This window comes from Hyalella azteca, unplaced genomic scaffold, assembly GCF_000764305.2.
Source record: "Hyalella azteca isolate HAZT.00-mixed unplaced genomic scaffold, Hazt_2.0.2 contig5880, whole genome shotgun sequence".
NCBI lineage: Eukaryota > Metazoa > Arthropoda > Malacostraca > Amphipoda > Hyalellidae > Hyalella > Hyalella azteca.
The window spans coordinates 258,899-273,737 of NW_025936059.1; the positions used below are offsets into that span (position 1 = coordinate 258,899).

Sequence of the window (14,839 nt, forward strand, 5' to 3'; positions counted from 1 at the left end):
ATTTTCTTGACCTTGGATACCAGCACTTTACAGTGAACCTAAACATTGCCAAACCCTGGCAGTGTTTCAAGTGCCAAGACTTTGGTCAAAGTGCAATCAGTTGCAAAAAACCCCCAAGCTGTGTTGTCTGTTCTGGTGCCCAATGCCCATAATGTAAAAGACTGTACTCAGTGACTACTCACCATTCACCAAGGCAGCCCACTTTGCTGTAACTGTGGAGGCCAACATACATATCAGTCATAGTGACAAACCAGAGATTTTTTAGAATCAGTTCATTTTTAATTTCCTCATTTACTTAAGATTTAAACCACTTTCTTATGTAAGATAATGCTGGTATCCAGGATACTTTGCTGGTCTACTTGTAGGACTCAAAAATGAACTTGATGGAGAGTCTAAAAAACTCTCTCTGCTTTGTCACAATGATATCAGTATCACTATCAGCTATGGTGGATGCATAGTGGGCCAAACCAGAGATTTTTTAGAATCAGTGCATTTTTAATTTCCTCAATTACTCAATATTTAAACCAATTTCTTATGTATGATAATGCTGGTATCCATGATACTTTACTCAACTTAACTCAAGTTTACTGGTCTACTTATAGTAATCAAAATTGAACTTGTGGGAGAGTCTAAAAAACTCTCTGCTTTGCCACTATGGACCGTGGATATAGTTTCATTAAAGAGGCTAAGGCAGTTGAAAGAATCAGGGTTGAAAACAAGGTTTCCTATCAAGAAGCTGTAAAAATAGTGAAACAGTCAGCCAATGGCCCAACAGCAACATGTCTCAGTTTGATGAAGTAACTCACTCTACTGAGTCAACCTCTTCATCTGACCAGCATTTTCCCTTGTCCCAGCAGGGAACCTGGGCTCAGAGAGTAAAGCCTAAACAATTCCACACTCCCCAAACTGCGACAATTGGAACCCAAACCCAGAATTCTACACCCACTTTGCAGGGACTTACTGTAACAAAATTTATTGAACTAATGGCAAAAATTATTGCCCTAGGCCTATGTACCAAAACTGACAATATGGACATTACAAAAGTAGTCACTGACCTCACTAAGGAGGCCCTACAACTTGGCAGCACTCATCCTAACCCCACAACAGTGTCAATAAACTCAGGCTTACCCCCATCCCCTATCCCCATGGCCAAAACTTCTGTAAAAGGAATCTGAAGAAACTTGAGTCCCATGTGATCCTGGATACCACAATGAATGAAACTTCTATTGAGCATCTCCCATAATTGGGAGAAACCCTAGGAAAGCAGCTCAGGAAACAACAAAATTGACTGGCAACCAGAAGACGAGTGAAAGTAAAAGAAAATCTAAAATTACCCACCACCCATTGCCCTCTGAAAAACCTAAAGTTGTCCTATCCAAAGAATGACTTCCCACAAAGAAATAAGGATACTTCAGTGGAATTGTCACAGTCTTGGAAATAAACTTAGCAACCTCAAGCTGCATATATACTCTAACAAACCACATATTATATGTCTCTCTGAAACATGGCTTTCACCAAAATTTGAGCCAACCTTCATCAATTATAGTGCTGTCTATAAGCATAGAGATGCTCAACAGGCTGGAGGAGGGCTTGCTGTGCTTATCCGAAGCGATGTAACCTACTTGGATCATGATTTGCAACTTTTTTCCCAGGGCTTCTTGGAAGTATGTGGTATAAAAATTTACTTGAAAAATAGCAATGTGCCATTTTCAATATTAAATCTGTATAACCCCAACAAAAATGTCACACAACAAGAATTTGATCACTATTTTTCACAGCTAGAGGCTAGAGCCCTCATGGGGATTCGTAGGGGATTTCAACACCTACAGTCCAGCTTGGGAGCCAGGCAAAACTCCACACCCAAGTGGAAGAAACCTAGAAAATGTCCTGCTGAACAAGACCAGATTAGCTTTACTAACTCCACCATCACTTCCTACATATTACAGTGTCTATCACAACTCTTTTTCTACCATTAACCTCTCAATAATCTCAACTTACCTTCTGCCACTAGCTTCTGTGCGCACAGAGAATGATATGGGAAGCAATCACTATCCAGTTGTCATCTGTGTTGGTGTTGAGGCCTCAACAGTGAGGTACAGAGCGTGACCATCCTGGAAGTTTGAGGGTGGTTCATGGGGTGCATGGCTGACTGCTCTGCATCAGAAGAGTCTGCTCTGCTCCTTCTGCAGACATTGGGGTTAGTGCTACTAATTTCACTGAAAACATTGTGTCAGCTAGCATCCAGGTATTTCCCCAGTCCAAGGCAACAATAACCCCCAAGTATAATAAATCCTGGTGGACACAAAGCTGCGCTCAAGCTGTTCTAGACAAGAGAGCTGTGAAGAGAGCTCTAATTTCTAATCCTTCCACTGCAAACCTTATTGCCTTCAAGAGGAGTGAAGCTAGAGTGAAGTGGGAGGTCAAGCAGGCAAAACAGAACTCATGAAGGAAGTACTGCAGCACCATCATCTCCAACACCCCAATATCTCTACTGTGGAAAAAAGTAAAGCATCCTCGTACACCATTTGTCAGAAGGTCTCAACCTTTCTTCTTACAAGACTCCATTGTAACTGACTCCCTTAGTAAGGCACAAGCACTTTCTCTCCACTATGAAAAAATCTTCAAGTGTCCAGCCCCTTCTATCTACCCTTCACTGGTTGTCCTTCCCCTATCCTTGGTTCTGTGTGATGAATCTGAATAACCATTGAATGAGCCTTTCTCTTCCTATGAGCTACAAAATACTATTAAGTTGCTAAAAAATACATCTCCAGGATTGGATCGCATCCATAATGCTCACCTTTCTCATTTGCCAGAGGACTATAGGAGGTGGCTCCTTACTATTTTCAACCAAAGCCTCAGCTCTGCCTCAATACCAAAAATGTGGAAATTTGCCTTTATAGTTCCTATCCCCAAACCAGCTAAAAACTTGACCTCTGTTGCATCTTACAGACCAATATCACTCTTGTCATGCTTGGGAAAATTGCTAGAGTTGCTAATGCACAAACGACCGTGCTTCCACCTAGAACAACATGACTCCCTCCGACCTTCCCAGGGAGGGTTCTGGTGCCGCCTAGTGGCAGTCGATCAGGTTGCCAAGTTGGAGGCTGCAATCCGTGCTGCTCTTGCCACCAGGTCAACCCTCCTGGTGGTCTTCTGTGACCTATCAAATGCATTTGACTGAGTGTGGCATACAGGCTTGCTCTAAAAACTCAGCCAGTGTGGGGTTAGGGGTACAATGTTGAGGTGGCTCTGTGCTTACCTCACTGACCGCTCATTTCAAGTACAATTTGAAGGTGAAACCTCTGCTGCCAGAGGCAATAAATCAGGAGTTCCCCATGGTGCCATTCTCTCACCGCTCTTGTTTAATGTGATGATGAGGAATCTTCCATCAGTGCTGGGAGTGAATGTGGCAGACTATGCTGATGACGTAGCCTTTTTTACAAGCAGCCACAACATCACTGCAGCCACAAGGAAGATGCAATCACAGTTGAGGGCTTTCTATAATTGGACTAAGCAGTGGGGCCTGACCCTTAACCTTGCTAAAACAAAATGCATGTTATTCACCAATAAACAAGCCACTGCAGTACCTTTTATGGTGGATGGCTGCATACTAGAGTTTGTCAACCAATACAGGTACCTGGGAGTTGTTTTGGATGCCCCTCGACTCTGATGGGAACCACAAATAAATACACTTAAGCTAAACTGCATCCCAATCATGAATTTGCTGCAATGTATCTCGAGCAGGCACTGGGGTGCCGAGCAAGCTGTATTGATTAAGTTGTACAAAGTTCTGATTAGAAGTCGATTAGACTATGCTCATTTGGCCAGTTTTGAGCGTGTAAATAGTCCCCTGTGCTCATGTGGTTCCCCAGAGACAATCCAACACTTATTGCTAGTGTCCTTGGCACCAACATGCTCGAACCAATTTAACCAACCTGCTAACCCATCTTAATATTCCTGTAACCCTTGAAAATATACTTGGAGGTAGCCCCTACCACTGCTTGATCCAGAACTTAATAATGGATGCAGTTGGTGCATACTTGATTGCCCTGGGGGTTTTGCACGCCTTATGAATTAACTTTCCTAATATTATAATCCTAGATCTTGGTAGTAAAACTAACTATACTAAAACGTGTGGGGAACTAACACTATCAGAATATTCACTTCATCCCAGCACTATTATAAGTGCTTAATTTGAGACAAGCGGTACCAGTCTATGAAGGTTGTTAGGATTAGTATGATGTTAAGTAGGACCAGAATATTGTTAGGATCAGTATCTGTTATCAATTTCATGTAGGTACCAAGACTGCCATTGTAAGGACTGTTACTGCTTGCCTGTAAATCAGTTTTCAAATCTTGCTCCTTCAGAGAAAGCCCACAGGAGTTATGTTTTCTTTTCTGTACACTGCACAGCAGCTCCTTAACAGTCACTATTTGTTTTAACAACTTGATCTAAAGACGCTCCAGGTTGCCGCCCCCCCCCAGGCTGGACCTTCAGTAACTTGTGCATACTCATGTGAGGCTCAGTTCAGGGCATGGATATTGCAACTTTTTTTTATTATTTTCATTTTACGTAATTTAGTATTAAGACATTGCTTGAAACCCTTGATTTCATGAATATTATTATTACAAAAGATCTTTTGCGGCCCTGATGTGTTTTGCGGCTCTGCCATGTTTCACGGCTCTGTCGTGTTTCGCGGCTCTGCTTGCCATGTTTTCACGGCTCTGCTGTGTTGCGCGGCTCTGCCATGTTCTGCGGCTCTGCCGTGTTCCGTGGCCCTGCCATGTTCCGTGGCCCAGCTGTGTTCCGCAGCTCTGCCGTGTTCCGTGGCCCTGCCGTGCTCCGTGGCTCTGCCGTGTTCCGCGGCCCTGCCGTGTTCCACGGCCCTGCTGTGTTCCACGGCTCCGCCGTGGAGTGTTTTCTTCAACATGTGCTAGGGAGAGTTCGAGTCAGGCTGGCAGCTTGAGTTAGGCAGGGTTTTTAATTATTAACAATAAATAGCTAATTAATTAAAGTGATTAATTAAAGTAATTAAAGTGATTGAAGTGATTAATTAAAGTGATTAACAACTATAACTTAAAACTCGGTCGTGGCACTGCATTGGACTAGTCTTCAGAGGCCCCCGCAAATTTGAAAAAAAGATGGGTCTCCTGGTACCGGGAAAAACAAACAACGGGATACGTAGGGCAAGCAGAGCAGCACTGTCCCGCGAGTGTGTATCCCAGACGCTCGCAGATGGCAAATGGGTGTCATGTGAAGATGGACTCAATATAAGATGTTAAGCAAGTCTGTTTCACTGACACCCATCCCATCGCCATCAGCGAGCGTCTGGGATAGACACTCGCGGGACACGGAATGACCGGGAATGTACCTACAGTACATTAATTACGTGACTTATGGATCTTTACCACGCTCTATAGAATGTGCTGTGGCTCGCCTGCGACTTGGTCATACTGGAGTGAGGGCTCACTTGGCTCGTTTCAATTTGTCTATTACCAGTGGTATGTGTCCTACCTGTAATACTGAGGACACTATCAATCATTTCATCTTGCAGTGTACACGGTACACAAACCAGAGTAGGGAGTTTTGCTAGATACAACTTGGAAAATCTTTCACTTCCTTGGAACCTTGTATCAGCTCTTGGTGGGGGAGATAGCCCTCAGAAAATATGCACAGTAGTAATTCGTCGGCTGGGACAATACCTGCTGAGCTGCAGCATGGTAAACAGTAAACACCCTAGCTATGAAGATTCCCAGTAACTAATTCTTTTGCCTCTTCTTTCACACAACGAACACTGGCTGGTGAGAGTGATCTAGAAATTAAACTGCAAAAAGACAAGTGGCAAGAGGAAAAGACTCGGATAAAATCAAGTTGTGCTCAGACTGGGACTGGACTGGAGGTGTGATTTATTCATACCTAAAGTCTTAAAATCAATTATACAAATAGGGGAGTGGTCAACAGCTTTGCTTATTTGTACTCATAGTCAAATGCCATTGCCGATTGTAGAGTGTCAACTTTCATCACAATCAAGAATGTCTGATGTCTGTTGATATTTTCTCTGGTGAGACGTTAGGTGCATTGGCCTGTGAACAAGTGCAGGCGACAGGCCTACTCTTCAGCGAGGCACTGACATCACATCACTATCATGACTATGTACTGAGCTACTGACAGTACTAGTATGTTATGAGGTAATTATGGGGTTCTACAAACTACAAAGTACAAATTACAGAACTGAAGAACAGTGAATCAGTGATAAATAATGATAGTGAGGCAAAAATCTTGTAAATAAATTATTTCTAGGCTTGAAATAATCTTAATATTTTGGCCTGGTGCTCTTGTTTAAGAATAGACTAGAGTAAGCTATTGAAAAGTATATGTTTACAAGGCTATGGAAAAATATATGTTCAGAGTTTCAGACTTGAAATGCCTAGCAGTCTAGGACCATATGTCCATATCACACCCGATGTAAGTCTAGTAGCTATTTCAAACTTGTCAGACTCAGGATTGAAATTTTCTTACTTGTTTCTGAAATCCTGTGGCTCAAACGTGTGGAATTTTAATACATTTGTCATCTTGTGGCCTGATCATGCACTTTTGTTAACCAATAATTCAATAGAAGATAATACATCTGGTGGAAACCTTGATGCTTTGGAAATAGCAGAATAGCTTTAGTCGTGGCCCTAAAGGTTGATGTTTTCCACACTTGTCAGTCCTGAAAAGATCCGGTCAAATGACATGATTTTAGATCTGTGAACAAGTCACAAAAAGTAAAAGAATCGGTGACAGGCCACATCCCATACTCAGGATGATGTATGTTTTTGGAAATTTTCAAGTCTTTGGAAGCCATAGGTTTGTACAGTTGGTGCAAAATAATCTAAATATTTTCTCTATGCACAGGTGTTTGCGTAATCCCGGCCATCAATTCTATGCCGCACAAGATCAGTTTGTTGAGGAACAGACAAAATACTCAGTACAGTTTTAATTATCCTTCAATAATATATAATTTTTCTTGATACAGAAATTTGGTGAATGAGTAATCTGGAACTTTATTTAGAAAAAAATTTCTCCAAATTCAAATGGCAACACTCTGTTTATATTCCAAGTGTTTGATAGCCGCAGTTCACTATTACTGTATGTTCCATATCTGATAAGCGGAAGAGTCAGAAGTAATCCGGACATGTCTTGTATTTTATTATTGTTGGGTCGATTCGCGTAGTTGATATAAACTTTATTCACCAATGAAATACAACTTTTTAATAGGGAGATTTCATGTCTATTAAAATAAGTAATGATCTTTATTTAATTATAGCAATGTTGAATGGTTTTTTTTTTTTGTGAAGCCCGCTTCCAGACCATTAATGTTTTTATTGACATCCTTGTATTGTTAGAGGCACTTGCCGCTTCCATCAGATCTTAAAATGTAAAAGTTTAAGGGGAGCATCTGGCGAAATTTTATCTCGGTTATTTACCGACAGATCACTTTGAAACTTGGTACATATATGTAAAACAGAATTCTAAGACTTTTTTGTTTGTATGAATTTTTGAAAAAATGAAAGAAAACGTGAAATTCACAGAAAACGGCCAATAAAGGGGGTACTGTAGAAATCTATCTCCTCCTAGGAAAGGTACAACAGTGAGACATATCATTCAATGCATAAAGACCATATCTATAAAATGTCATAGGCATTTTTTGAAATTCTCATTTTTGTGGGAGTGGGGACATTTTTCATAATTTTTTGAAAATTTTTCACTTTTACCCCCTGCCCCCTGCCCATTTTGCAAAATAAAATGCAAACTATAACAAAATTAGAAAAACGCCTATGATAGTTTGTAGATTTTTTTTTTTTTTTTTGCAAATCAAACGGTATATGTCTCATTGTCATAGCTTCAAAACTCTAGGAGGAGATAGTTTTCTAGTGACAAAAAGTTAACTTTTCAGTAGAGCCCAACAAAGTCCCAGGTGCCTTGAAATAGACGTTCAAGGAAGGAAAAATGCAAGACTAGAAGATACTGGAGCTCAATTCCTGTCTAGGATGGTGTGAATGACGGCACGCAAACCACCCTGTACTACTGCAGGCGGATAACTGAAGCACATCCTGTTTGGACTAGCTATTTAAGTGTGCTACTGGGAATTTCCCCCTATCTTAAATGTGATAGAACTCCACCACCCCTAACCCTTTCGGGATCTGTCATGAACACAAATCAACGTACAGAGATGATTTTGGTACCATTGGATAGGTCAGAATGTCAGCTTTAAGATGAGACTAAAAACTGGAAAAGCCAAAATCCAAAAATTTTGGACAGACGCTCCCCTTAATAGATACAAACTTTGTATGAATAATGCCATTCAATATTGTTAGCTACATTACATAGAAGGTGAAACATTATGATGGCAATGATCAATTTATCTGGAGCAACCTTTACGAAATTAGCATCAAACAAGCTAACGGCTGTCATGTCAACCAGAACTCCACCACCATAGCAGAGTATTTTATACAGCTAATGAATTTCACAAATTTTGATTGAAGAGAGATTACCTATTTAATTTTAGGAAAAAATGCGGGATAATACAATGAAGGGTGGTGGCAGAACTGCAATCTTGGTACTCTATTGCAATTTGTGCTATGAAAACCTACATAACAACTTTTATATTATAGTTATAATTTTTTTACATTCAGAGTATAACATAACGCATTCACATAACATATCGCACTCAGATTTGGAAACCATAATTGCACAAATGAAGCAAAAATAAATGACTGACCATTGACTTATTTTTCAGATTTACAACCAATAACCGTCACTATTGATTAATGGTCATCAAATCAAGGAAATTCCAGACCCAATCAACATTGGAGATATATGCGACCCATCCCTGAATGAAAAGACCATCCTTCCCAAATGTTTAACTTGCAATCAATTTTTACTTCAAAGTTTTAGGAAATGCTGTCATTTGGACTATCTGACCACTTTTTGAAAGTACTCAGTCCAGCAATGTAACTTCTAGTAATACTGTTGGGATAGGAGATATTGTACAAATTCATTGCAATCACCCTTGTGTACTTGGGAAATTAGGAAGAAGAGTAATTCCTTTGATTGTTGGTAATTATAACCTTGTTTGTTTTGTAAAATTATTAACAGACTCTGGAAGAGAATTTTGCAGAGATCAATTTCTTCTTGAAGATTTGTATCACATAGTCTAATTGCCCTCTAACTAATGACTAATATGATGATGACTAAAGGTTGAATGATGACTAAATGATGAAAAGGATGACTAAAGGAATCGACAAGGAATGATGACTAAAGGTTGAAAAGGAAAATGAAACTCAAATAGTAGTTCTAATAACTATTGGGATCTCATATAGTAAAAGTGACAGGAAAATGACAGAATAAAAGAAAATTGGTAAAAAGGATTAACTGAAGCTGAACTAAAGATGATGCCAAGTAAAAATGCATATGGACCAATAAGGAAAGTGCACACCACTAAAATGCTTCCAATATTGAGTTAGTTAGGAGGTTATAGGGAGCTTTCAAGCAAAGCACTCGAGAGGTTAGGGAGCATGGAACAGCAATTTATTCAGCACAACACTTTAGAATAGGTTTTGTCACTGATTTAGATAATCAGTTACTGAGCTAGCCCTAAACTGAAAAGAATGAGAATGATTTTAGTGGAATTGATGAAATAGTTAAACACTTCAAAAGAAAAGCACACAGTAACACACATACAAGGGACACAAATAAGAGGGACAAGAGGGTGTGCTGCAAAGTAGCCTAAACCAACCCCTGCCAACAATGTACAGGTTTGTACCCTACTTGCCGCAACCAGTCATTCATTAGAAGGCACCGACAGCACATCTCCAGCAATGTTGCCTTCTTCAGTTCTGTGATTCATGTCCGCCCGAGTTGTGATCTATTAAAGAATATTCATACCTGGGTTTATGCGTTGGCAATCTATTTAACTCATATCCCACCGCATCACAATGTGGATATATGTTGGTGTGTAAAGTGTGTGATAGCTTGTTGCTCATCCATATTAAAACTATTTTTTACTTGCATAGTACAACCCATTGCGCGGGATGATTAAATGTCAATATAAATTCCCATGCACCTGGCACATCTTCCTGACCATGGGCCACATCAGGCCTACTTTTCAGCACCAACATCACTGTTATGTTATGTGATTGTTTAACTTTGGAAATCCATAAGCTAACTCCTAATTTTAAACAGTGTAAGGGAAATTCACCATTTAGGATTTCAGTGACTTTGATTTATTTTTGTGGCATGTAAGTTTATGGCTGCTTGTAGGGTTGGCAACTGTGCTATCTGATGATGTGGCGGAACCGGCCTGATGCCCGTGTTAGTTCTTCTCATTTGATTGCTGTCAGATTTGGTTGATGCTGTCGGATTTGCTTTGGTAAGTCAAGTTAGTTTAAGTATTAAGTTAACCAGTAGTGTAGTACACATACCATATTTGGGGATGGGGCTTATGGGCACAACCAATCACAGCTGGTAAGGCTTTTGGGTAAGGGTAAGGCTTTTGGTAAGGCTTTTGTAACCAATTACAACTGGAAAGGGGGTAGCATTACAATTCCATCAACCAATCACAGCTGGAAAGCTGAAAATCACAAGCCCATGAAAATCACAATCCCACAATCCAGCTAAAATCACAATCCCATAAACCAATCACAGCTGGAAAGGGATATGACATGTATATAATGGACTGAAAGTGGAAAGTGGCCTTTCTAATCTTTCAGGTCCTGCTTTCCAATATGCTATTTGTACTGGTTAAGTTAATACCCCTCTAGAATTCCACAATGCCCTCATGGCCTCTCTAAGTTGGTACTCTCAGTGGATGCTTCTGGATTTGGTGCAGGAGCATGTCTGTCTCAGTTTCAGTACTGACTTGAGATTCCTATTGCATTTGTATCAAAGAGCTCTAATGCCACCCAACTGAAGTATTTGAGCCTAGATATGGTATTGACCAAACTAAGGTGGGCCACAAACTATGATGATGACCTTTCTAACCTTTCTCATAGCAATTGAATTCATCATTTATTCAAAATAATACAAAATTTTTTGTTCAGTAAAGGGTGATGTGTAAGAACTTTTTTTTGTGAAATGAAATTAAATCATCATTTTTTAAAATCAATATCATTTCAGGTTAGTTGTTTTTTTAATAATGATTCTGATAGACACATTTCTGTCAGGATATTACAATCAAACAACAGTCTTGTACTACAGATTCTTCACATATTTTCTTTCTATGAGACCAGCAAAAATTGCCTGAAAGATATTAAGTTCAATTAAATTTTGTTATAAAAGTAGGAAATTTTCATTTCGATTTGAACAAATTTGATATGTGGTTTTCTCAAACTTAACAATGTTCCAAATCCCATTATGAATTTTGTTCAATTTTGATCTGATATATAATTGGTTATTTTCATTGTTGATTAAAAAACACGTGCCAGTTATAAAAAACATAATGCCAGTTATAAAATCATTTGGAAAGGATATGATCTTAATCCACTTAACCCTTTCTTGAACTCTGCATCCTCTACAGAACCAATATGAAATTATTTTTTGAGAATTCACTTAGAGTGCTATCTAGTTTCATTGTGACGTTTCAACTACTTTTATAATTCCTGAGTCAACTTAAGAGCTTAGCCCATAAGGCCAAAAATGGAGCAATCATGAGTTTTGCTACAAAGTATGACTGATGATAAGATAGTGAGATCTTTTCCTGACTTGTGCTCCAGTCAACCAATGGGCACCAAAGAAATGGACCTACCTTATTTAGTCCAAGGTAAGGATAAAAAACTTGGATCATTTTAATCTGTGGGTTGCATGTTGTCTGAGCTCAATTAAACATTCATTGATTATATTCTAATTTATATCATGAATTACAAGACTTTAGACATTGCATTGATTGATTTTTGTGTTTTTTTAACTACTCAATCAATCAGTGGAATTCATAAAACTCTCTGTATTTGGAAAAAAAATGAACACCCTGTATTAAAAATAGTTTATATATTATGTAATCTTGAGTCTAACCAGAATTGAATTTTCATTTTAAGGAACAGTCCAAAGAGTGATGTTTTCAATGGATATTTCAATTGATTTTTAAGACCTGTTTAATAATTTAAATAACAAAATGGCATATGCTGATTAAATTGAAAAGGTGGTAAAGTAAAAATGTATATATGTGTAAAAACAGAATGCCACTGCTTTGATTAACTGACCAACTATTCATACAGATAATATTGAAGACCTGATTGGCACACATAGCATCTTTGACTTCAGAAATCAGGAAGACGAAAAAATGACAACAAGCTTGTGTCCTGAGGAAGAGTGTGATGACATTTCTTTGAAGAAAGACTCAATGGACTACCTTTTACAGGTAATATTACCAAATTAGTCATTCAGTGGTAATTTGATTGTGTCTGATTAATTACAAAAAATTTTACAAACACAGTGTAATTTCCACTTGGACCTTATTTTGGCCATATTTTGATATTTTACTATCTTGTCTCCGTCCATTTAATCAGTTGAGTAATTTTCTTGTAGACTGACTCTGACCACAAGATTTTGAAGCCAGAAAATTATTTTGCTGGCTTCTCTCCTCCTACTGGGAGTCTTGGAGCTGCAAGGGAAGCAAGCTTGATTGAGCAACTCTCCAGTTGTGAGTCTGGAGTGACATCTCGTGTACAGTGCAGCTTGAATGATGCAATAGGCACAATGTCGAAGAACAGGCCAGAAAAAAGAGCATCGTCACCTGCACTTCAGGAGCCCTGCAGAAAAAAACAAAAGAAGATTACCAACAAGAGTTTGCATAAGAGGTTAATAATTATACATTATACTGTAATAAATATTGACTAATAAAATCTTGATAACAAGTAAAAAAAGTGTGAAATCGATTCTAAATTGATTTATTTCATGTTCAGGATGTTATCAAGACAAGGAGTGAAGTTGAGGCGCTGGCACCAGGATGACATGGAAAAAGCTCTGGCAGCATGTTTGGGTGAAGGGCTTCCTGCTTCAGTTGCTGCTGGGATATTCAATGTGCCGCGTCGCACGCTCTCAGATCGCCTGAAGAGGGTTAGAGTGACAGATAGTGCACCTGACGCAATGTCTACTACATTGTCGCCAAGCGTTGANATTTCAATGTAAATGTCCTCTTGAAAATACAGAAGTAAGGAATTGAAGTGGTGAAAAATCGAAAGATGTTAACTGTTGGGACGTGAATGTGCGAGGAAGCTTTGCATCAACCTTGTCACACTTAATTTAACTGTATGACACACTTAATAGCACTGCATGACACACTTCATAGGACTGCATGACACACTTCGTAGGACTGCATGACGCACTACATAGGACTGCATGACGCACTACATAGGACTGCATGACACACTTCATAGGACTGCATGACGCACTACATAGGACTGCATGACGCACTACATAGGACTGCATGTCACACTTCATGGGACTGCAGGACACACTTCATATGACTGCCAGACACACTTAATAGGACTGCATGACACACTACATAGGACTGCATGTCACACTTCATTTAACTGTATGACACACTTACTAGGACTGCCTGACACACTTCATAGGACTGCATGACACACTTCATAGGACTGCATGACACACTTCATAGGACTGCCTGACACACTTCATAGGACTGCATGACACCTGTCTCTTATACACATCTAGATGTGTATAAGAGACAGCTGTTCATAGGACTGCATGACACACTTCATAGGACTGCATGACACACTTCATAGGACTGCCTGACACACTTCATAGGACTGCATGACACACTTCATAGTATTGCATGACGCACTTCAATTAACTGCATGACGTTTCATAGGACTGCATGACACACTTCATTTAACTGTGTGACACTCTTCATTTAACTGTATGACACATTTCATTTAACTGTATGACACACTTCATTTAACTGTATGACATACCTCATTTAACTGTATGACACACTTCATTTAACTGTATGTCTTCATTTAACTGTATGACATACCTCATTTAACTGCATGACATACCTCATTTAACTGCATGACACACTTCATTTAACTGTATGACACTTAATTTAACTGTATGACACACTTCATTTAACTATATGACACACTTCATATGACTGCATGTCATTCTTTATTTAACTGCATGACACTTCATTCAACTGTACAACACACTTTATTTAAGTGTATGACACAACTTCATTTAATTGTATGACACACTTCATTTAACTGCATGACACACTTCATTTAACTGCCTGACACTCTTCATAGGACTGCATGACACACTTCATTCAACTGCATGACACACTTCATTTAACTGTATGACACACTTCATTTTACTGTATGCAATGGTGGGCACAGCTAACCTAAAAATTAGCTTTGATAGCCGCTAATCCGCTAACGGAAAAGTTAGCTTCGATACCGCTAAACCGATAAATCACCAAAAAATATAGCGGAATTTGCCGCTAACCGCTAACTTTTAATATATAAATTTAGATTTGGCTTAATTTTGGGGGGGGGGAACTCTGAAAAACAGGCCTAAAGAGCTGAACTTTAAGCCTTGAAAAGGAGCTTTCCAAAAAGATGTAGCATGCCAAGATCAGATGATGATCAAGATGTACGTAACATAAATAAGTAAATGAACAAATGAAATTAGGCAGTAGATGACATTCAACATACAGTTTATTAAACAAATATTAAGGTTACACCAGGGTTACACACTCCTTTTACTCTGGCTTGCCCTTCGCCTTCATCTCCTCAAGGTGATGATTGTTGCCCTTCATGAACATCAGCCTCTCAAAGTTGG

At 39.1% G+C, this 14,839-nt stretch overlaps 1 protein-coding gene across 1 annotated transcript; it reads left to right on the forward strand.

The window, feature by feature from the left end:
• The first annotated feature begins 11,552 nt into the window (after positions 1 to 11,552).
• On the forward strand, positions 11,553 to 13,168 carry LOC108665909. The gene is made up of 4 exons (XM_018152710.1): positions 11,553 to 11,804; positions 12,256 to 12,398; positions 12,566 to 12,837; positions 12,943 to 13,168. Exons 1-4 carry the CDS (start codon positions 11,711 to 11,713, stop codon positions 13,166 to 13,168), a joined length of 735 nt encoding a protein of 244 aa, XP_018008199.1. The 5' UTR covers positions 11,553 to 11,710.
• Positions 13,169 to 14,839: the final 1,671 nt, after the last annotated feature.